Source organism: Cyrtonyx montezumae, unplaced genomic scaffold, assembly GCF_038088225.1.
Source record: "Cyrtonyx montezumae isolate F1298 unplaced genomic scaffold, pur_monq_1.0 scaffold_19, whole genome shotgun sequence".
NCBI classification, from domain to species: domain Eukaryota; kingdom Metazoa; phylum Chordata; class Aves; order Galliformes; family Odontophoridae; genus Cyrtonyx; species Cyrtonyx montezumae.
In genome coordinates, this window is record NW_027071925.1 from 5,999,476 (window position 1) to 6,022,685 (window position 23,210).

At 40.1% G+C, this 23,210-nt stretch overlaps 1 protein-coding gene across 4 annotated transcripts in view; it reads right to left on the reverse strand.

The window, feature by feature from the left end:
• Window positions 1-262: 262 nt before the first annotated feature.
• The window catches only part of KCNJ16 (potassium inwardly rectifying channel subfamily J member 16), a 31,648-nt gene continuing 8,700 nt past the window's right edge, over window positions 263-23,210 (reverse strand). For 2 of the 4 annotated variants that reach the window (XM_065735392.1, XM_065735395.1), the window contains 3 exons: window positions 20,383-20,479; window positions 1,066-4,236; window positions 263-1,035 (listed from right to left, as the gene is read on the reverse strand). In XM_065735392.1, the coding sequence (XP_065591464.1) occupies window positions 2,871-4,160 (1,290 nt within the window). In that variant the 5' untranslated portion in view covers window positions 4,161-4,236; window positions 20,383-20,479 and the 3' untranslated portion in view covers window positions 263-1,035; window positions 1,066-2,870. Of the gene's footprint in view, window positions 1,036-1,065; window positions 4,237-20,382; window positions 20,529-23,210 lie in introns of all 4 variants that reach the window. The other 2 variants (XM_065735393.1, XM_065735394.1) reach the window with 2 other exon arrangements.

Consider the following 23,210-nt stretch of genomic DNA (forward strand, 5'->3'; position numbering starts at 1 on the left):
TAGATGCAAGTACCTTGCAGAAGAGTGCAAGAGAGCAGAATTTATGGATGGTTCCTTCTACCAAATAAGCAGAATTCTTAAGAAGCTACAGCAAAACGTGTTTATAACTTTGTGGTTTTGCTCATGATTTGACCTCTTTCAATGTCAAAAACCTACACTTCACCTTGTAATTTTTTTTCTGTGACTTCTCAGCATGTAAGATTTGGAAGCTTAAAATGATGACCGAATGGCAGGAAAGTAAGATGTGCTCTCACAAGGTGTGTGTGGTGGAGGCATGTTCTTTATTTCTGTGTCTTTATTCATAAAAATGCAGCGCGTGCTTTACTAGACATTATAAATACATTGTTTTTATACTCTGATAAATGAAATTAAAATATCAAGGAGAGAAACCCAGAAAAAGCCAGACGGGTTGAGACCAGTGGTTCAAAGAGTATCCTGTCTCCAGCACTGGCTGGTATCAGATGCTGCAGATAAAAGTAGAAGAAACTGTATAGTAGCCTGTTACGAATTAACTCGCCCAGGAGAAAAGTTTCTTCCTGACCCTCATCAGTTAGTGGTTGACTTATATGCCAAAGCATACATTACTATACATACTCATGTATTTACATCTATCTGTACCAAGAAGCATGTGACCAAATGCTAAATCAGACTCCTGGTACTTTCACTTACAGGAAAGTCATTCTGAGGAAAGAATTTTCGTCACCGCAAGAGGCTCAGACAGCACATTGCTGGGAGAGGGACAGCTGCATCCACAGCTTGGTAAGAGCAACTGCCTTTACGAACAGCACCTGAACCTTCTGAAGATATTTGGGGTATTTTGATTACGTATCTCAAATTTCTGAGTAGCTTTAGCTATGTAATTAAGCAAATACTCACACTTGTGTAAGTAATTGTGAAGCCACCGAGTTAAGCAGACTTTGTATTAAGGGTTCCCATTTATCTCAATATTGTAAGATCATACTAAAACTGAGCTTGAAAGTTCAAGGCCAGGCTGGCCATTCTGTATCCCTCCTGGCAACCACTTGGCTAAAACAGCTGAGATCCACCTGCACCGAGATTATACACTCCAGACTGTCCTGCCTTCTTTGGGACAGTGCTCCCTAACTCTACCTTTAATCTGTTTGGCTTCAGTTTAAGCCCACATCTTCCCATCCTGCTTGCCAGATACAGAGCATCCCTCTCTTTTGAACTGCAATGTTTGTGTCTGAAAGCACTGTTTCCTAATCTCCTTTTTGTGGAAAAAAACAAATAGTGTGCTGGTTTTCTTTTCATTAAATATGATTAGCACATGACAACTTTGAATTAGTCAGCATGATGGGAATGACTCATCAGACCTAATTTTAGCAGCATAAATTTAGCCAGCATTTCCAAAACAGTCATCTCATCTCCTTCAACAGCAAACAGGGGTGGATGAGCACTTCCAGGATATTAACATCCTATTGCCTTCATCTCCCCAGCCACTCAGGTGGGGATGGGATGGACTCCTCTGTGAACACAGAACAAAGTTACAGCAACTACAGAGAGCTTTGGCCAGTAGGTAGTACTTCACCTCTCGGTGGCTGAGGTCAAGTGAGACTAATTCCATTTTAGGCAACCATAAATTCACAGACAATAACTTTTACATCAGCAGGATGATTAAACATAACGTAAATTAGATGTGATCATCAGGGGAAAAAAAAAGAAAGCATGATGTGATATTACATACTGGATAGCAGAGGTGTGCAAAGCATGGAACTTCCATGTCATGGGCAGCCTCAAAACACTGACATTCTCTTTCTTTTGCAAATGGAGCTGACAGCCGAGTGTGTTGGATTTCTCTGTGCAGGTTCATTTTTACAGTCATTTCAGACGAATAAACATTTTCATTTTGACAAAATCATGCTGCTTGGTCTCTAGAGTGAACATTTTAAAGAAGTCTAATGCAATAGAAGGGAAAATAAGACTGGCATTCTGCAATGAAAAGACATTTTGATTTTAAAACTCGCAAAGCTCACTCCAAAACCAGGATGATCTGTCCTCTGTGGCTTAGCATGATCATGCTGATTTTCATCTCAGACTCGAGGTCCCATTTTGGTTTCTGAAGAGTGCAAAGCAGCCTGTTTGACCAGCCGTGTCCTTGCCGTCAGAGCCATGCCTGCGTGCAGCACCGAGGCAGCTGACATAGCACACACACCCAAACTGTGAGGCAGTGGCATTTTGGGGAGCGGCTCACAACAAGGAAATGAGAAAAGCTCTGCAGGATCTTACCAGGTATCTCACAGAACTGAGGGTATAAGCAGGTTTTCAAAGCCACCCACTAATACTGGGCTTGCTTATGGCTGGTTTGTTCCCTCCTACATAAAACAGCCCTTCACGTTCCCCAGTGCAACCCCAGGAAAGGGGCTTCTCTTGAACTCACCAGAGAGGGGCAATTGGCACAGAAGAGCAATCGTTTTCTGTGATGATGGGGGAATTGCAGAGCCTCCCAGAGGGACTGGGAACTGAGCTCCCAAGTAAATTAGGCAGTTTTGAAATATCTGACCTAAAGGGCATGCTTCATTGTTCTTGATCTCTGCCTAGATCATTATCTCTCTCTGGGTGTCTTCAACATTAGTCCCTGCAGGGTAATAAAGTTTAGAATGAGTTTGCTCAAGCACAGTAGCTGTCTAGTCAACCCAAATATAAGCTGCTTTCTTGTGCCAACACTAATCTGTTACTGATACCCACACTAACCATTATGAAGCTCCTTTTAGCAGCTCAGTATTGTAATGTAGGCATGCTGACAGTATGAGGCTTATAATGTAAATACTTGTGCACATGAGTTCATTGTTTATATTCTAAAAGCTATGCTAGGAGAAGTTGTTGGAACTGATTTTAATTGCAGTGAAAAGCTAGATTTGTGACTCCAGTGATAGTCTGCTTAAGGTCACAGCTGCTTTCCGATAAGAAGCTTCTCCAGAAGGTTGGCTGGCAGTTGTCACTGGGTCTTCTGGATCTTCACAACTAGTGATGAGGGCAACTGCACTAAATGATTTCTGGTTTTCACTAAATGATTTGATTTCTGTCACTGATGTCTCTGCTTCTTTTTCGAGCGTCTTCTCGGTTTGATTCCATTCTTGCTCCTTCCGATCCAGCTGCATGGCACTGCAGTGAGGAGCATAAACCTCTGTTGTTTCTTCAAACTGCAAGCAATCCACTTTATAGTACTTTTTCTTTACATGTAAGACATCATTAAACCTATAGCCCCAAAGAATCTCTCTGGGTACATACGAACTTCTTGACTGATGTGAAGTTCCCGTTGAATCCCCTGTGTAGACAAATGTGACCAAGATTTCAAAGTTGTCCTTGGCCAGAGCTTTCCGGTCCAGACCATACAAAGGGCTCTCACTATTGATTTCATGCACTACTGTCACTGGTGTAACAAGAATGATCTGGTCATTCAGCAGCTTCAAGTCCTTGTATTCCATCGTCATCCTTCCTTCCTTGTCTTCCTTGTAGCGCAGAAGCTGAGCTCGTACAGAGCCCTCGACCATGTGGTTTGGTCTGAAGTCACCAATGCGCCACATCAGGCAAAATTTATCATCCCTTAGGCCTACCACAGCATAGTAACTGAAACGAATGGTCTGAGCTCTTTTTCGAGCTGTGGCCATTTTAGCCAAGGCTGCTCCGATGATGAAAGTGTCGATAATGCAGCTTAGTACTGACTGCAGGATAACCATCAGGATTGCCACAGAGCACTCCTCTGTAACGCAGCGGTAACCATAACCAATGGTTGTCTGGGTTTCGAGGGAGAACAGGAATGCCCCTGTGAAGCTATGGACGTTTGCAACACAGGGGGTTGTTTCTTCATCGTTCAATAAATCTCCATGTTGCATTGCTATCAGCCAGAAGACTAGTCCAAAGAACAGCCATGACAGAACATAGGACAGGGAGAAGATGACAAACATGTGGCGCCACTTGATGTCCACCAGGGTGGTAAATATGTCCACCACGTAGCTCTCCCATTCCCCAAAGATGTGTTTGAAGTACACATTGCAGCTGCCATCCTTGTGGAGAAACCGCTTCTGCTGTCTTTTCATCCCCATTTCTGGGCTTTTTTTGCAAGAGCCTTTGTAACTGATCTTATTTCCCTGTATGTTTACAGGCCTATAACAACCACTCTGTTCAGTCATCTTTCTCATATCTGCCTTGTGGCATCAGTTTACAGAACACACTTGTGGTCCCGAGGGCTATTTGTTTTCTTTGTTCATTGGAAATCTATGAAATAAAAGAAAAAGTTTATTTTTGTTTTTAATTTTGTATGCCAGAACTCTGTAAAACCAAAACTTAATACACTCTCTGACCATCATGAGCAATTTTCTGAAGAGAACAGACTCTGACATTGATTACGCCATATAGCTCCAAAACTTAGAAATTCAGCTAGAAAATCAACCAGCTAGAAATGTCCACGTTAATCTTAAATCTGCTATCCAGATGAAAGCAGAATCCCAAAACCTTTGTGGTTACCCCACTGTTTCTATTCTAAAGTTCTGGGGAAGTAAGATTCAGATCAGGATGGTCTTTCATGAACACTTGCAAGAATAGTATTTGCTCTCAGTTAGCCAAACATTTGGGGTAGTCAGTTGTTCCTTTTTGTCGCACGTTTGTTTTCCCACACTAGAAGAAATGCCAAGGAAAACATTCTCATTCAGCCATAAGAATACAGTGTCATGGGCTGGCAAGTTCAGTTTTAACCAGAAATGTTCCAACCATGCAAACATTCATCGTTATTGGTATTTCAATACTGCACAGAAAAAAAAGAATGGTCAAGTGATTTCATTTTACTGAGCTAGAGCTACAGAGGTATATTTCCTGTTCAAATGAAAAAGAAACCTCTTCGGGGTCCTGGAAACCCTCACAAATAAGTCCTTAAAACAATAACAAAAAAATCCAGTTGCCAAGAAATATTTTCATTTTTATTGACACATTTGGAACAAACGTGCAGGATACTAATAAAATATGTGGATTACACAAATTTAGGAAGTGATGTGAATTAGGAGATTCCTATGTCAGATCAGAGAAGAAATGGATGTCTTGGCAGATTGTAACTGTGTGAATTTCAGTCATATGAAGTGCTAGGCTGTACGTTCAGTGATGAGGAACAAGAATTCATGTTAGAAACTGAGGCTTCATCAGTTGAAATCCATTAAAAAGCAAGGACTTAGCTGAAGTAGTCAGATACAGGATGCTTGTGAGTTACTTGTAGGATACTACGCTGACAAAGGCAAATGCCTTTTCCTACAGATCTCCAACTCATTTTGCTATATCCCAACCCCTAATACATAAAACACTGAAAAATCCAAAGCATATATAGCTTGAACAATTCAAACTTTTTGCCAAATGCCATGCTTTCAACAATAATTTTGTGGAAAAAAAAGCCATTTTTTGAGGAAAAACTCTCGTTTTCCAAAATTGTAAGCTTTCAGTGGAAAAATGGCAAAGACTTTTCCCCTTTTCAAACTGGTTTCAAGTGAGGAAAGTTCAGATGTAGGCATACAATTAAGCCAGCATATTCATGGAAAATGAATTTACAAAAATGTTTCCCAGTGGTAGTCTTTTTTCTCAGCTCTTCATTCACTTTGCATGAGCATAAATGACTGCACACAGTTGAAGGCAAGAGTCAGGCCCATAGAGTGTAATATATATTGGATGGACTAAATTAACAGACCAAGAACTCTTCTCCCATCCAAGGAACAATGACAAGCATGCATAGACACTATTCCAAAAACACTTTAAAGCCAAACATAGTTTCCATTTCTTTTTTCTTTTCTTTTCTTTTTTTTTTTCAGTACAGAAATGAATGTGACATATGGTGTCGTAGCCTCAGAATGTGGCCTTCATTAAAAAACACAACATTAATGTTTCCAAAAATACTTCTTGGAATACAGTCTTTGGAAACATTCATATGACTTGCTTTACTCATAGCTTTAAACAAACACTTTAGCTTAGTCCATTGATGACTCCTGACCTAACGTTTTGTAAGTCATATTTAACAACAAACAAGAGCTACAAACAGTTGAGCAATTTTCTTTAAGAACTTCGTGATATGAGGTGTGAAAATGAAGCGCATTGTAATCAGGACTCAATATAACGTTGTAGACAACACACACTTAGCATTATGCTGTTTTTCTTACTGACTGTTTCAGACTAGCGTGCATATAAATTACTCACAAATATCTTGCACCTCTTAACAGAGTTACCACTGCATGAAAAAATACTACTGAGTTAATTCCACTTGCTGCTGTTGCCGTCAGTGAAAAATCATATTTCAAACATGGTGTTTTGCTGGCACCATCTTTAAAAACGTTGCTGGTGCTGGCAGCAGTGATAGACTGTCAGACATGCAACTAAGTGGAAAAGTCCACCCTAATTTTACAGTAGTCTGTGATGCACTGGGAAGAACTTTGATTGTGATTCATCTTGCATGTGGAACTTTCACTCCATTTAAAGTCTTTCTTTAGTACAGGTTGTGGTAATATACATGTTCTTGTGAGTGCCTCCAGTGGGGTTCTGGCTGGTATAAATGAAGCCATGCAGTTAGATGCTGGACCGAATTTTGCAAAACAATTATATCAGTATGTCTATCATATAATATATAATACATATATTACATAATACATAACATACATATAACATATAATGACATACAATATATAACATATATAACATATATAACATATAGACAGTGTGTCTATAATAAGAAGGAATGTGATGCAGGAACTTTTCAACCAGAACCAAATAATCTAGCCCTGCAGCTAGATGGATTAGAATAGAAGCAGGGCAGAGGAAAAGTAACACATATACTGCTCTCAGTTAATCTTTCTCCATCGTGTTGAAAATTGGCTTGCTCAGAGCCATTTGGCATTGCACAGTGGAGACGTGCCCCAAATGACCTAAAATCCCAAATGTGCTTGAAAGTCTTAGGAAATAACCTCCTCAGTCACTCAAAAACATCCACAAATGTTGCCCAGCATTTTGGGTGTGCTTAAAGGTGAGCCAAATCCAAACTTTTCCAGACTACCTCTTTAAGTCTCCTGAGTGCAATAATAATAATGCATCATAATTAATAACCCTCTTATATTGTCTGATGTTGCACAGTACGTTTAAAGTCTGAAAAAACATCCTTCAGTGTTTCAGAATTATGTAAGCTTTTATTACAGTCTGTACTTCCTTCATGGGGACACTTTCTAAAAGGCACATGACCTTTCTATTTCAAACGAGGGGCACTGAGGCCAAATGTTCATCTCTTGCTCTATGGAGACACGGTCTCTTTTGCAGAGCAGTCCAAATTTTAAAGAGGAGAAGACCACAGACTTATAACCAGACTTATCTACTGAAGCCATTTCAAATATCTTATTTTTCAAAATGGACACATATCCTGAGATACCTGTAGGAATTGCATTAAAGGTCCCACTACCTGGTAAAGATTAACAAAGGGGATGAGGGAGGATTTAAATACATTCCCTGCTCACTAAGGCTCATGGATCAGTTGCTGCAAATGATTCTCAGATGTTGCCAGGAAGTGTATTCACCTTCCTCTAACAATCACAAACCCTCACCCTTTTTTTGTCTTGCTTTTACTTTCTGTATATGTTGGGTTTTTTTCCCCTTTTTTTTTCTGGGCATGTTTGTACACATCATAAGACTCCTCTTATGTACTGTCTTGTCCTTCTGAGCAGGAAGAGCATGGAAATTTATAGTACTTTTGGTAACCACTCATGTAAGCATATTTAACCCCTAAAACAGACTTATCAGAGGTGAAAAATGAGCAGCAAAGTTAGGCAGAAGAAAGGGAGAAATTGAGAAATCTCAAAGATTTCATTTGGGAAAATGTCAGAGCAAGTTCATAAGTTCTTTATGAATCAGACTCAGAGTTCAGAGAATAAGCAAAGACTATTAATTATCTGAGCCAAGGCTTCAATCTTACTGTATTGTACACTGCAGCACGCTCAGAGAAATACACAGCTGCTCCAGAGAGCTGTGTTCATAGGGTCTGCACATGGATCCCCCAGACTCATATCACTGAAATTTTCACCCCAGTTAGATATGGGAGAAAGGTAAGTACATACCCTGCTTTAAAAGGCCATAAAGTAGCATAGTGGCAGAACTATGTGGCATAGGAACAGACTCAGCACCTAGTTACATCCAGTTAAGAGTTACAACAAAGCAAACACTAGCAGAATTGAGCCTTTGTATTGTATTTATCATCTTTATCTAGTTTCTCTTGAATAGAGTATTTGTACAGGAAGAACTGTCTATATTCATCAGCTCTCTCAGAAGCTTTAAGCATCAAGTTAAAGCTTAAAGTCTTTCAAACGCTTTCAGTAAATATAATTTGCAACTCTGTTGTGATATTTTGAGTTTAGGGTTTAGTGTTTTATGGGGATAATTCCTTCATTGCCCCTTAACCTAATACCTAACGAGTTGCTGTCACACCCATTTTATGACCATATTTTGCCATTATGTAAACAAGTAGAAGCAAATTTTTGTTCAGTGACAACTTCAGTCAACACTCTGTTTGTAAAGCATTAAGCAAAACAATGTGAGGATCTTGTTTCCAGAATAATTATGTTCTGACTATGAGATTAAATCAAAAATAAAACAACTTGAAGCCTCCGAATGGAACCTCTACTCTAACTCCACACACATGGAAGTGGATGTCTCTCTAGCAGTGGCTTAGCAATCACCTTAGTTTCCCAGTTCATTTTGGAAATGGTCTGAAATGTTTCCAGTTTTACTCGTTGTGTAACCCTGGAAGTCTTTGAGCTCATAGACCAGAACTGTGACAAGTAGAAGCCTTTTGAGCTGTCTTGGAACCAATGCAAATACTTGCTCTTAAAAAAAAAAAAAATCCAACCACCACCACCACCAAAAAATCACAGAATCTAAATAAATCTATTGTAGAACGGTACTGAGACTCTTCTTTATCTCTCTCTTCTTCCCTCCTTCCCTCCTTCCCTCCTTCCCTCCTTCCTTCCCTCCTTCCCTCCTTCCCTCCTCCCTTCCTCCCTTCCTCCCTTCCTTCTTCCACTCATCACTGGAAAGGGAACCAACTTCCCCTAATACTTGCATAAATAACATGGAGAGCAAGAATAATCATAATCTTTTATATTTAGTGTTTGCCATCTCATCTTCAGTCTTCGCAGATTACTAAAGGATATCTCTACAAGGAGAGGGGAAATGCAAACTCCCCTAAACCAAACCTGATGTGTTCCCAGAGCCAGAGGTCTGGCGAGCCGAGCAGGAGAGGATTCTTCACCCCCAAATCCAAACCAGAGCACTGTCAGATCATGCATGCTCTTGCACTGACTTAAATGAGAGAAGCACATCCAAACCGTGAGCTTCGATCACAAAACTCTTAAATTCTCAACAATTTATTTGCATCCATTGGAGCAAAGCTTTAAAACAGCTCAAATTTCCCTAGAATTAAAGTTTCCTTGTACTAATCACTTCAGATTAGATGACTGAATGCATCAGAGATTGGCAGGGCTGCAGTTCAACCAGCAGCGTGACTGTCAGACTGGAAATAAACAGTTCTTAGAGCATCATCTTACAAGGAACATCATTCCTCTCCATCATTTTGTGAATATAGGCTTTTCATCTGCAAAGATTCCAAATACAGAAACAAAAGCAAACTTTACATGAGCTAAGCTCAGAGCTGAAGAAAAGGATATCTCTGGTATTCAAAACATCAGTGCAGAAAGAAGACCTGAAGTATCAGTATAAATGTGTTTATTAAACATTTTATAAGATAGACATAAATAGCACAAGGCAGTAGACATTTGCACACATTTTGAAGTAAAACAACTGTGCTGTAATCTACACTGAAACAAGTCCCAGTAAGAGATATATTGACATTTAATTCATCTAAGTGAAACCAGATCTTAAAAATAAAGGAAAAAATAAAAAAAATATATTTGCTCCTTAAGTTTGAGATGATAGACTCTGACAGTTACTTCTTGATGAAGACTGGATACCAGTTTTAGAGCCATGGGACAGTTTTATAACGAACAAGGCCCCTGATTACAACTCAGAGCAACGATCAAAATCTGTAGAAAGCTGAAAATGTCTATTTTAATCTATTCACACTGTATGCACTGCTTGGCCATAGCCAAGAGCAAGCAGTGGAAACACTGAAATACCAAGAGAAATGGAAAGTGCTGGCAACTTGAAACTCTTTATTTCAGGCCTCACTGCCATTCTTTGTCTCAGACAGTTTGGCAGGGGTGAAACCTGAAACTGCTCACTCTCAGGACTCTCTTTCCCTTTTTAGCCCAGAGCTCTCAGACACTCCTCTACCAAGGTGACTGGGCACAGCATGCTCTCAGTGGCTCAAGACCCATGCCAGCATCTCCTGGTGCAGCTGTGGGTGGCAGGAACACATGTGACATGCAATGCCCAGGCAGAGTTCAGCCAAGGAGCAGCCAGCTCCCTGCATCACTGCTGGGGCTGCCTCCATGTGCCCCAAACACAGCAAGGAAACACAGCAAATAGGAGGCCAGCCCTTAACGGTGACTGCTGCGTGACCAGAGCTGCTCACCCCTGAAGAGGAGCAGCTGAGTCCATGAAAAGCTATCTCCTTCTGCCTGAAAATCCCTCCTCCTGGTTCTCATCATATATATGAACCGTGTGCATTTCAGGGCTGAACTGGTAGGACCAGAGCTCCTATGTCTGGTCAGGTCCCCGCAGCCTCAGTTCTAGAAAGTGGTCAAGATGATGCACGTTCTAGACCTGAAAATCTAACAACTGTGCAGTTATGGAACAACTGAAAAATACTCATTTTGTGTCCATTTTTCTTCCAGTGGAATTCAGTAGCCAACTTCTCAGTAACTTCAGCAGGCACAGTCCCCTGGGCTTTAATTGTAACTTAAGTTAGCAATTGAATATAAGTATTAGGACTAAACACAGTTTCCTCCTCTCTGACACACTCGTGTTGGAATTGACACACAGTGAAGGTTAATTTCAATAGCTTGGCAGTAGTGGGATTTCTCCACACATTGAGCTTTATGAGTTGTGTTCAGCCTACACAATCACTGAAAAAATCTTTGAGGAACTTTTACACCATATCTTGCTGGCAGGGAACAATAAAACAGTTTGTTGCAGCTCTTAATAGACATGATGTAATAATGTATTCAACAATAGGTAAGTGGCAGGACATGAACAATGACAGAATGAGATCAGATAATGCCAACCACTTTCGGTTAGCTGGGCCAACACCCTCAGCTCTGTTATTTGCCACAGTTCAGTGTTGCTATACCTCTTCTCTAAACACAGTGGGTTACTAATAAGGTAAGAGTCGGGGGGCAGGCAAGAGACAATATTCTACAGGGCTTCTTCCACTTGTGGAGGCTGTTTCCTATTCTGCTCTCTGGGACAGAAAACATATTCCTTCTGTTTTCTGGAGTACACTGTAAATCACATATCCAGGGGAGGGCTGGGACGTATGAATGCAATCACTGTCTTTCCTGTTGCACTCTTTATTCAAATATTTCTCTAAGATAAGAAAGGGGAGTAAATCTCAGGTGCAGTTAGGTACAGTTAGATCCCGTGTATTTCAGCTTGACACCAGTTGTCGATTTGTAATGTCTATTATGTGCAAAGGCCCTGCAGGTTTCTACTCAAACCAACTCCGAGCTACTGTCTTCAGCATGAATTCCATTCTAATTCCCAGAAGCTGTTCTCATCCCACCCAACAAAATATCTCAAATGCCAATGAGATCACAAAAGCCTTTAACATATTGAAAACAGAGTATGATGTGATAGTGATGAATTTGTGTTACTGTCCTGAGGAAATGGTGAGGAGAAGGAAAAAAACGAAAACAGGTAAACAAATGAATCCCATTCACACTAATTAGGAAATGACACAAACAAACAAACAAAACAAACCAACAAACAAAACTGTTGATTCCAGCTGTACGGACTTTCCCCAAATCATACATAAATATTAGTTAAGAGTTAAGCATCAAGTCAAACAATGTACCAGTGTTTTTTGTTTTGTTTTTTTTTTTCTTAGGGAAAACACCAGAAAATTCTGAAACAGTCATTAACACATGTAGTCAGATAAAGCAGGCAATCAAAAACTATGCTTCAAGACATCTATTTACCAATCATCACTGGGGTCAAGAATGACTATTTTTCTTCCTGAGCAGCTTCATGTGACATACAAAAAACAGAAGTCCACCTCTGATATGCCTCAGTGAGGTTTTATCCCAAATCTGGTACAGGGTATCATGTAGCTTAGTTTAGCCTATGATTGGAGCTGCTCAGCCAAAGCCCATAGTCCTACGTGGCATCCCAAGGTTTTTAGGTACTTCATCCAAACCAAGACAGCTTCCACATTTTTCATACTGCATTTGTCACCGCTTTTCAAAAGCTTGTGAAATACATTAGATGGTTTCAGAGATCAGAGGCCTGATCCAAACTCTACTGAAGTCAGCAAAGTGATTCTCTTCAGTGTCTCACTTTGGATCAGAGTTTGCTGCTGGGTTTCTTAGTATCACCACAGGCAGTATCCGCTGTTGCTCTTCAGAATTGGCTCAGTTTGCTGGAATTAGAGCAATACTTTCTAAGGAACAAGGGCTTTCCTCTAATCTTCATTTACTTTGGTTCACAGAATTTGGCAGAATACAGACTTTCCATATTCCTACTTAACTCCACCGAGATCTACATGAAATTTGGGAACAGGAAGGTTCTTTCAGAGATGACTTTCAACACCTTGTAGGGCAGATGGCTGAACCTTTGTGTATGCATCCTCATGAGCCTTGGTCTCAGCATGGATATGTGTGATCTGGAAAGGCAGGTTACTACAAAATTCAGTAGTTACTTATTTTTTTCAGAACTTACACTCAGCATGGTGCTGGCCACTATTGTTTTCAGCTGTTTTTCTCTTCCAGAGTTCAGCAGCCCAATTTATGGTATGTCGAAATTTTGCAAGGATTATTAATGTGGAAGTGGAAAATCATGTGTGTCTGTGCATATGTGTGTATTTGGGCTGTGCATTTAAGAACCTGATTTTTACCTCAGTGTGTGACTTGCAAAAGTTCCTTTTAGATCTCTTAAGCTATCTCAGTGCTTATTCCTGGCCACCTGAATAAGGCTCTGAATACAGCAAGTAGTGTTTTAAGAAACACGGAGAAAGGCAGAATCTCCATTTAAATCTTCTCCCTCCCTTTCAAAACGTAATTAGCTAAGTTACTCATTCCTTTAAAGACGGGAATGTTCCTCTTGAATCAGAGCTGTGTTTTACTTATGCCAGTGCCTACTCTTTAATAGTGGTCCACATCAAATATTGAGTGGAGTAAGCATCATTGATCATTTATGACTCAATATACAAAGCTTCTCCTCTTCATTCAAAGCCTTGCATTTAATGCCTAATTCTGAAGTTTAATGCCTAGTTCTTAAGATCCTTTTCAATATTTCCATTGATTAACTGTAACAAAATTTCAAGCTATTTCCAAAGGTGGAAATGCTTATGTAAAATAATAATAATAATAAATGGACGTATAGATGCATAAAACTCACCTTTAACTATAAATTTGAGTTTAGAATTTATTACATTGGATTTTTTGTCTTTCAGTGATTTGCATAGAAGCTGACTATGTCTCCCTCAGTGCCCAAGGTGTATGTCTCTATGGCTGATGTTCGTATGGAATGTTTTCAGCAGTACTGCTGACTGAACGAGCTACCTGTGGAAGGTTCATTTTGTTTCAAGATGTTTGTAATGAACCTGCTCAGTCAGCCGTGTTTTTCCTGTTTTACTTCTCAAAGGCAAACACTGTGAACAAGTGAGCAGATCTTATCAAGACAAGGTTAACAAAAATACATTGAGTAAAAATATGTTACATTACAAATGTCAACACCAAAAAGAGAGAGAGGAGAGAGGGACGGGGGGATCTAAACTACAATTTAATTGGTTTTATTGCCAAAGCAATCCCCAAGGATTGTTTTGGGAAACATCTTTTCTGTTTTGCCTCATGGGTGCTATGCCCCAATCAAAAGAATCTCTCTCATTTATTACACATTAACTTTGTAGGACTGCAGTCAGCATGTTGCTGAACCATCCCTGTGCCCTAAACAGAATTTCACTCTTTGGTTTGAAATTTTCTTCAAGTGTCCTCCCATAGTGTTCTTCAAATTAGCTGCGAGTTTGAAGAGTAATTAATCAACAAAATTATATTCAAATGTAATACATCCAGACTAAGTGACAGATGTTTTGGCTTTTATTTTCCCTGCATCTTCTTTTTTTTTTTTTCTCCTGTTTTCACTGATTAAGAGCATCACTTACTCCTGCCACAAAGCCAGAGTCACTCAAAACATCCACAAATCCTTAGGTTATTAACTCAACCTCAGAACACTACCAAGGCCTGACAAGCTCCAAATCGTGTGAACTAGGACTGGTGGCATTCTTCCTTAGGAACATTTTGTGTAGTGCTAAGCTGTATTCACCTCATACTCAAAAGATCTTCAGGGAATTAAGTCTGTGAAAAACATGAAGTGGTGTTTCCCACAGAAAAAGCAAGTCACACCACTTGGGTGTCTAAGTCTGGGAGCAACTGCAATTCTTATTATGCTCTGGAGGGAAAGTACAGATTAAGGAGACTAAAGAGTAACCTGAAAGATCCTGGAAAGAAGCCAGAAGAACTGTAACAAAGGCTGAGCAATCTGAAAACAATAATGTCACAAAACCGCAGAGAGAAACAAGGATGAAACTCCAGTCCACATGAATGCTAGATAGATGAAGTTATCTCCCAGCTAACTGCCAGCACAAACATCATTTACAAAGCTTGACAGCTGCACAGCAATTAGGAGAGGAGCTTGTGTTTGAAGGCAGAAGCAGCAGCAAGTGTGTTCTAGCAGCACTATGACGTGTATTACTAATTATGACATTATGATATTGATTTGGTCTCCGAGTGTTTTTCAAATCAGGACTTGATATCTCTTTGTTCTCCTGTGTAAAACCCAGCTTTGAGGTCATTCTTCTCCTTACGAACCCTTGGCTGTTTATGAACAACCTTACAAAACTCAAAGCCCATTTCCCATTGAGGAAGAGAAGAAACAGGTTGTGTCATTGTCTGGCTCGATTGTTCTCTCTAACTACATAACAATGCCAAAGAGAGCAATACTTACTAGCTCTAAGTTTTATTGTTGTAAAAGCTTCATATCAACAATCAAAGGATATGCATGGTACAGAGGTTTGATTGAGAAGAATCTGTTTTTCATATTAAAGATAAGTGAATGAGGCTGACATTATCTAATTGAAAGGGAAAATGGTTGAAGGTTCAGTGAGGTACTCATCTATAATGGATGTTAAGGTCCATTTCTACTATTTGCCATTAAAACAGATAACCCTAGATCTCTATCTGTGACAGGAATCCCATACTGACATCCCAAATGATGCCAAGACAAGCTGCTTATGCTTTTGGCTTCAGGCTAGAGGGGCAGACTTCAGAACCCTGATCTGATGTTTCCTTAAAAGTGCAGCAATGTATTCTCATCTGGTTTTATGCATTGTTGCTCCTAGCAGTGGCTGCATTTTATCAGTTTAGAAAGCATTTCAGAGTCTTTCAGAATAAAAAGATTGTCTGGGGGGAAGTTGGAAAAATGTCAGTAGAAAGGATGAAATATTGTCCCACGCCCTTGCTTTTCTGAACAGAGAGTCTTTTCTTCTGGTGTTGGTTTAGAACATAATCCCGCAAGGTCCTGTCTGTCAGCAAATAAAATCAGGTTTAAGAGCATGAATAACCATCCTAGAAATCACCAGAAACTATTTTGTTAGCAAGAAACTGAGGAAGTGCTTAAGTTCTCCAATAGACTGGGACCAGAGTACTCAGTGCCCTGCAGAAATGAGCCTTCAGTTCTTAGAACCATTGTGTCCAGAACAGCCATTCAGTAAGGCTTTGTGCAGAGGTTGAATTTCACTCACTTGGAAGATATTCTTTATAACCCCCTGAGACACCGACTCTTTGGTTAATTTGGAAAAACAAAATGATTAATAGCATTTTACAAGTTCTTCCACGAAGCAGTTTTCAGTTAAAGGCTGTCACAAGCTAAAGAAATTGTAGGAATAGTGTCAATCTGATGACATAGTGGCAATAAATCCTATTGTACTGGATTACGTTTTTACCCATTAAAATGCTTTGACCTATTGTCATCCAAGTAGAACCACATTCCACTGGCTGTTCAAAAGGTTCTGATTTCACTCTTGATTGTTACCGGGGCAACTGCACCTCAATCCAAAACTGTTGCACCAATCAGTTAACTTGATTTGAATACACTCTTGTAGATAAGACAAATAACTAATCATTTATTCCCACCGAAAAAGTCAAAATCAAATCTTTCTGAGACATGAATAACAGAAACTCGATGAATTTATTTCAGCGAAGTTTGTTGGAGACTTCTGTGTGTGTATTTGTTTTGTTTTCCATGAAGCACTAATTGCCTCATTTATTGGAGGAATAGCTAGCTGTGTGATAAAATGCCACGAAAAGATTAATATTCTTAGTTTATCCAAAGCAAGAGTGCACTAGAAATCTCACCACAGACCACTCCTGGAAAGAGTTCTCACTCCGTTTTGGAAAACTAAAAGAATTTTCATTAATAGTCAAACAGCTGGTTAATGCTTGTGAGTGGAAATGGGAATGTTTGAATTTTCCCACTGAGATTTCTGGTGGAAAGCAGGCTGTGTTTTATGGCATCTTCTTTTATAAGTATTAAGTAAATATATCAGTTCATTTGAGCTATCTTTGAGTGGGAAAATGCCAGCTAGAAAATGTGCACACTCTTCCAAGTGCTTCTTGGAGAAAAAAATGGACCATCTGGACATGTCAGAAATCAGACCTGTAAAGTTAGATAAGGTTTGATCAGAGCCAGGATACAGGCTTACAAAGAAACATGATGATGCTGATGCTGCAACACAAAATCTGTGCACTTAATTTGAGGTACATTGCTCATTCTGATGCCATTCTGAAAATAATTTGAGAAAGAGCATTGTAAAGTGAACTGGAGATGCTTTGTGTTCAAAGTTGCCTCACAAGTGGAGATGCCTCTAGTTCTTATACGTGGAAAATTTCCAGCTACTTTTACTCTTTTACCCTAATGAGTCTTCATTTCACATTCTGCAGTCAGACCCTGCTTTGTGTTTCCTTTGGTGTGCAGGAAAACCTGTCTGAAAAATCATTCACTGCAACTACTTCTACTCAATTTGTTTCCCAGACTGTTGATTTTTATCAAGTGTCAATTTTTTGGTCTTTTCAGCCTAGCATTTACCTACCATCCTCTACCATGTTGACAGCAAAGAGAAACCAAAAATGCAATGCTTCCTCAGCTGAATCCTTCTACAGGAAATTAAGGACTGAAATTCTCTTTGCTGTTCCAATTCTCCAGTCCAGCATGCCACCACAAATCACATTTGAGTAGCTGAAGCATATTCTCCCGTCTGCACTCTGAAAACAGGACATTTAACTGCTTTAAAAACAGGAACCATTGTTACTATCATGACTGCAAACTACAGTAAATGAACAGTTTCCTATGAAAAGCAGCTCAACGGCTTTTTGGGTTACTGCATTCCTTCCTGCCTGACAGTATGGGCAAACAGTTGAAGAACTGGATCAAGTTCCTGTCCTAGTTTAAAAAGTAAACAGAAATCTGAGGTTGTTTTCTGTTTGTTTGGCTTATTTTTATTTATCATCTGGCATTTTCACTACACAGCAAGTTACTGGAAATGGATATTCTGTTCCCAAGAATGGTTTCATGCTCATAGCAGGAATGTTGGGCAGGAAAGGTAACAAGTAAAACAAAGGACAAGGCACCAACTGATCTAGAGAATAATCATCTTACCAGAGAATACAAAATGAGGTGAATCAGCAGTGTCCTGTTGAAAGGGAGAAACTTTCTCAGTGTGAAGTGGTTTCCAACTGATCTTTTCAAGGGCTGTTCAGAATCCCTGCTGCCAAAAGGGTGTCTCTGAGATTTCAGCCCTCTTGTCTAGTAACACTTCCTTTGCAAAAGGTTGCATCTTTAGAAACAGTTTCCTGAGCAATTGACTGGTACATCAGTTCAAGTCCTTTCTTTCTCCAGAAAGAAAAGATGTAGAAATCTTGGTGAGAACTTGATGTGTATTTCTGATATTGATTTCCTCCTCTTGTAGTGCTGAGTCATTACATCTGCACTGATGAAAAATATCTAACCCACAGATTGCTTGGATATTGCCTGAATTTATCAAGTGTGGTACTGATTTACTCTGACTGATCAGCTGACATCTGCTAAGCAGTGCTAAGCAGTTTAACAAAATGTACTGTAATCCGTGCTTTTGACAGTACATATCTCTAGGGAGCATGCATGACTTAGTGGAAACAACCTTCTTGTATCAGTCTATTGACATCCCTTCGAAAATAATAGGGAAACAAGTGTATCAGGATGTTTGCCTGCTCCCATTTCAAAAATGCCCATCAATATTGTAGAATGTGTCATGTAAATGCCTCAAGCATTCCTTGCATTATTTTAAATCACCGAAGCAAAAGAAAACAAAAGAGAAAGGAAAAGGAAGATGCAGAACTGCTGTGAGACCGATTAGTATAGTCTCTGCAGATAATGAAAAATAATCTTCCCTTTTTCCTTCCTTCATTGACTGATTTCTATTATTGTAATAGAACGTTAGGAACATGCATCCTCACTTCTTCTCCATCTCCTAAAGTCACCTGAGAAACCACTCTCCTCTCCATTCTGGTTCTGGCAGAAAAGATTGTAGAAATAGTACAGAAAACACAATCTGTAGAAGAATTTGTTTTGTGCTCAATTAAAAACTTACAGCCATTCTGTATCACCACAAGTGTGCCAGTGGTAATATGAAACACCAGCTTGAATGCTCCCAGGAGTCCAGGTAACCAGAAGAAAGGAAAGGAGATGCAAGGACTTTAGAAGCATTTTTACAGCAGCAGTCGTGAGAACTAACTGCTCCCAGACCACCTCTAAGCTAGATCCCCTCTGTCTTCTTTCCAGGCTCAGAGCACTATGGGGGCTGCTTGTCATAGGAGGGCCTCCTTCCAAAACTGTGGCACAAGCACAAGTATTCGAGGAAGTTTACCAACAAGAGAAAGCAACCATTATGTAATCAAGACCCTGGCAGAGGTATTGTGAGCCATGCAGTAGTAACACTGTAATTGTACTGTCTTTCTCTAGCATCTTTCAACCATGTTCTCTCCATGAGGTTAGTGTCACTACACAGGCTATCTTCCTCAGGCACACCATGAGAGTGGGAATGAAAACAGTGAGGAAAGGCATCCCTATCAACCAGCTTGCCTTCTGCGTGATCTTCCTAGAGTCTCAGCATACTCACAGAAGCATCAGTTTTCACTACAGTTCAAAATGTTTATCCTGTATTTAGGAACACAGAAATAGGGCAATCTCTCATGGGGATAAAATAATTCTTTTCTTTCTTTTGTTTTGTTTACTTGTAACAAACCAGTTTCTCTCATCAGACATTACAAATACAGTTTTGTGCACAGATTAATACGAGATCTTGCACACAGCCACTCAGCCCTAAGAAAACAGTGTGCATTCCTGTATTTCATGGCTTCATTCTAGGCCCCTCTTTCCACAATAGCTCCAACAAACTGGTTGCCCAGACCAGACTCATAAGGCAAGCTTTGGACCAGAACAATTCTTCTGACTCACACTCATTTTAGCCAACACTTCTCATAGTCTGTAACCTTTAATTTCCTCTGGTATTAGCTGAAGGTGCCTCTGCTGTTCTGCCCTCCTAACTGAAGAATTCTCGCGGTTGGTTCTTCTGCACCTTTCCTTTGTTCCTCCTCTGGTAATGACAAGTTGGAAAAACCCAACAGAAATGGTCAGCCAGGAACAGAGGAATGTAGGAATTGCCAGAGTGGATCAGACCCACAGTCTGTCTGGTTCTGTATCCTGTCTCCACCACAGGCTAATATCAAATGCTCCAGGAAAAGGTGTAGGAGCCCAGCAATAGGCAGCTCTGGAAGAACTTCCTTCCTCAAACAAGTTCTCATCCTGATCTTCAGTAATTAGAGGCTGGACTCAGCCCTGAAATTACATGGCTTAATAGCCTTCCCAAGCATGTATCTGTACAAACACTGTAGGTCTGCCTATTTTTAATATTCAGATGAATGCAGGGACTCCTGAATTTCTGTGTTGTAGTGAACAATGTTTCCAAACAACAACTAACAAGCTGCCAGGATACAATGCAAAACACACTTCCCGCTGAACAAGAAAAACTGTTTATTCACATACAGGTTGTTTAGTAAGTTTAAAACTCTGTAAGGTAACAATTTCTGTTTACATGAACACACACACACAAAGACAAGCATAATTCAGGAAATCAGAAATGGGTTTTACCTTAATATCTGCTGAGATCTGAAAGAATCTCTGCTTCACTCCCTCCTTTTTTCTCTCTCTCCCTCTCTTGCATGGCTGGACTGACAGGTTGGCAGAGCTGAGAACGACAGGTTGGGTTTGTTTTTTTAGGCACAACTCCTCCCCCTCTCAAAGAGAGAAAAAAAAATGCAAGACAGCTTGGGAAAAGTTCACAGAAAATCCCATCCTTTCAGCACATTAGATCTGATGAGAAATATACTACATTTGGGAGTCCAGCAGTTTTCCTATTTTTTTCTTGAAAAGGCTCAAAGTCTACTTTGCAATAACTATGAAGCAAGCAGAGGATTTACACCAGGAACTAATTTGACCCCAGATCTTTCCCTTGTCTCTGATAACTGATCCAACAGATAATTACAGCCCCTTTCAGACAGCCTTGTCAACAATTTCTGTAGAAGTGGAAGGGGCTTTTGCAAACAGCACAAATGTCATTGGGCCTCAGATTTTATCTTTGCATCTCGTTGTCACTGCATATAATAAAAACCACCAGCAGACATCTGACATCCCCGTTTTTCCCCCAGAGCCCTCCGCTGCTGCTAACCTGCCTGCACTTGCAGCAGAAAACAGGTTATTTTGAACTCCTGTTTTATTCCATCCTCTGACTTTGTTGCTGGCCCGTCACTGTCTCCTGAAACAGTCATCCCTGCAAGGTATCTCAGAGAGATCTGAGAGAGTCCTTTAGCAGGCCACACTGGCCACGAAAGTAAGGACAATGTAAAAAAGGGCATGTACAGCACAGGGCAATGCTATCAGCAGCTCTGTGCTCTGTGCCTCCACCAGCCTTTACCAGTGTTTTGGCACACTTAGAGGCCCTGAAAACAGCAGTTCAGTTAGCCAAGATGAGTGTTACAGCCAAGATGCAGATAGTTTTCTTACCTTGATCCTATTAGTAGGGCCTTCACATTAGGGCACTATCAGAGAAGCTTGGTCTGCTACTATTGATGTATGCTTTTGCAGATGTGGAGACCCATGGGCAGAGACATTTGTTATTAAGTGACAAGGAAAAGGAATCAAGAAGTTTATGGCTTGTGGTGAAACATCCCCCACATTTCTACCTTCCTGTAATCGATGAAAAGGATTGAGAAGCAAGTCTCTTCTGTGCTATAATGTTTTTCTTAAGATGGCAGTTTTGGCACAAATCTGTAATTTCCACAGCCTGCTCTCTGCAGAGTAGCTGTCACTTCCTTACCCTTCTGTTTCAAGCAGACATACAGTAGACTAATGACAGTCACCTGCATAAATTTGCATCATAGACTCCTTGAATAGAATCCATATCTCCTCTGGGTCAAATTTGCAGCTGGTTTATAACAATGAAGTCTCCTAGACTTCATTTACTGTGTCACTATGTCCAGCACTACAGCATTCAGCATGCTGATAAGCAACAGCTCCATGAAGCCGTAAGCCTTCCAAAATGTTTGGGAAATAAGAACAGCCAGTTTAATTTAACATTACAGTGAACTAGATTATAGGTGAATTCAATGAGTACACACAAAGTCAGTATGATATCACATACAAAAATGTCTGGTTCCGTGTCTCACTAGCCAAACTTCTTCACTATTTCCTATGCCAGGAAAGGGCTATGCCCATCATTCCAGAACCATCTTCTGTTCCTCTCCTCAGTTTCCTGGAGAATACGTTTTTTTCTGCATCTTCTATCAGGCAACTGCTCTCAATCGTGTTCAGATCCCTACTTAAGATTTTCAGGGAGATAACATAAATGCTAAGAAGTCTTTCTTGAGGGTAGAACAGGCTAACTGAATCCAGATAGAACTGCCCAGAGCCAGCCCCAAAGTTCAACAATAATGAATCATAGCTGAGTGCACCAGTGCCTGCTGAGTGCCTCTGTGAAGTGGGAAACTGTTCTTAAGGTTACAACATTGTAATGATCTTCATGATTTTGCCTTAATTTCTAATAGATAGGATAGAGATAACAATGCTATCAGCATTTGTTGCATACCAGGTTCAGCACTGAGTATTAAAGGTAGATTTACTAGCAGAGCTATCAAGTTGTAGCTTGCTTTGGCACTCTTACATGACAGACTTCTCAGTCCTCCCTTCTCAGCCTTCTGAGGCTGGAGATACAGCTCCTTTGCAACTTGCAGAACGCTTAAAAAACCAGTGCATATCCAAAGCAGTTTATTATGTCTGACTCAACAGCTTGGTGACAGGAGTTCAAACATCCCCACTAAAGCACTCCTGCTTTACCTCTGGCATATTGACCCCGCATGGTCTGGTCAGCCTGTGGGCTTCTGGAAGAGGAAAGAATATGGCAATCTTCAGCTATAGCTTCCTGCTCAGTCCCTGTCCAGCCCTGTGATGCAAGCCTGGGGTGTGATGCATTTGTATGAAATGTATTACAGTCTCCCTACCCCTTCTTTACTAGACTGTGTCTATCCAGGGAGCTAAGGGTCCATAGAAGCCAAATGCTGGCCCATCACTCTTAGCAAACAATATTGCTACAAGAGTTTAAAGACAGTCAATAAATGCACTTCAATTAAGTACTAAATGAGGTCAGATTTCTAGTTTTTCCTGTTTAACTACAAGTTGCAAGGCAGTCTCATAAAGAGCTCTCAGAGCTAAGCTTATTACAGCATCAGAAAGGCTACAAAATTGCATAAGCTTTGGATCATCATACTCAATTAGTTACACTCCCTTTAAAAAAAAATTAAAAGAAAAGGAACATGTCTCATAATGTACGAATCTAATCTAACATTTCTTGATGCCCATGACAAAATTCCCATGGCTTTATATTGACAACAAATACAATATTACTATTAATGTTAGAATATTGC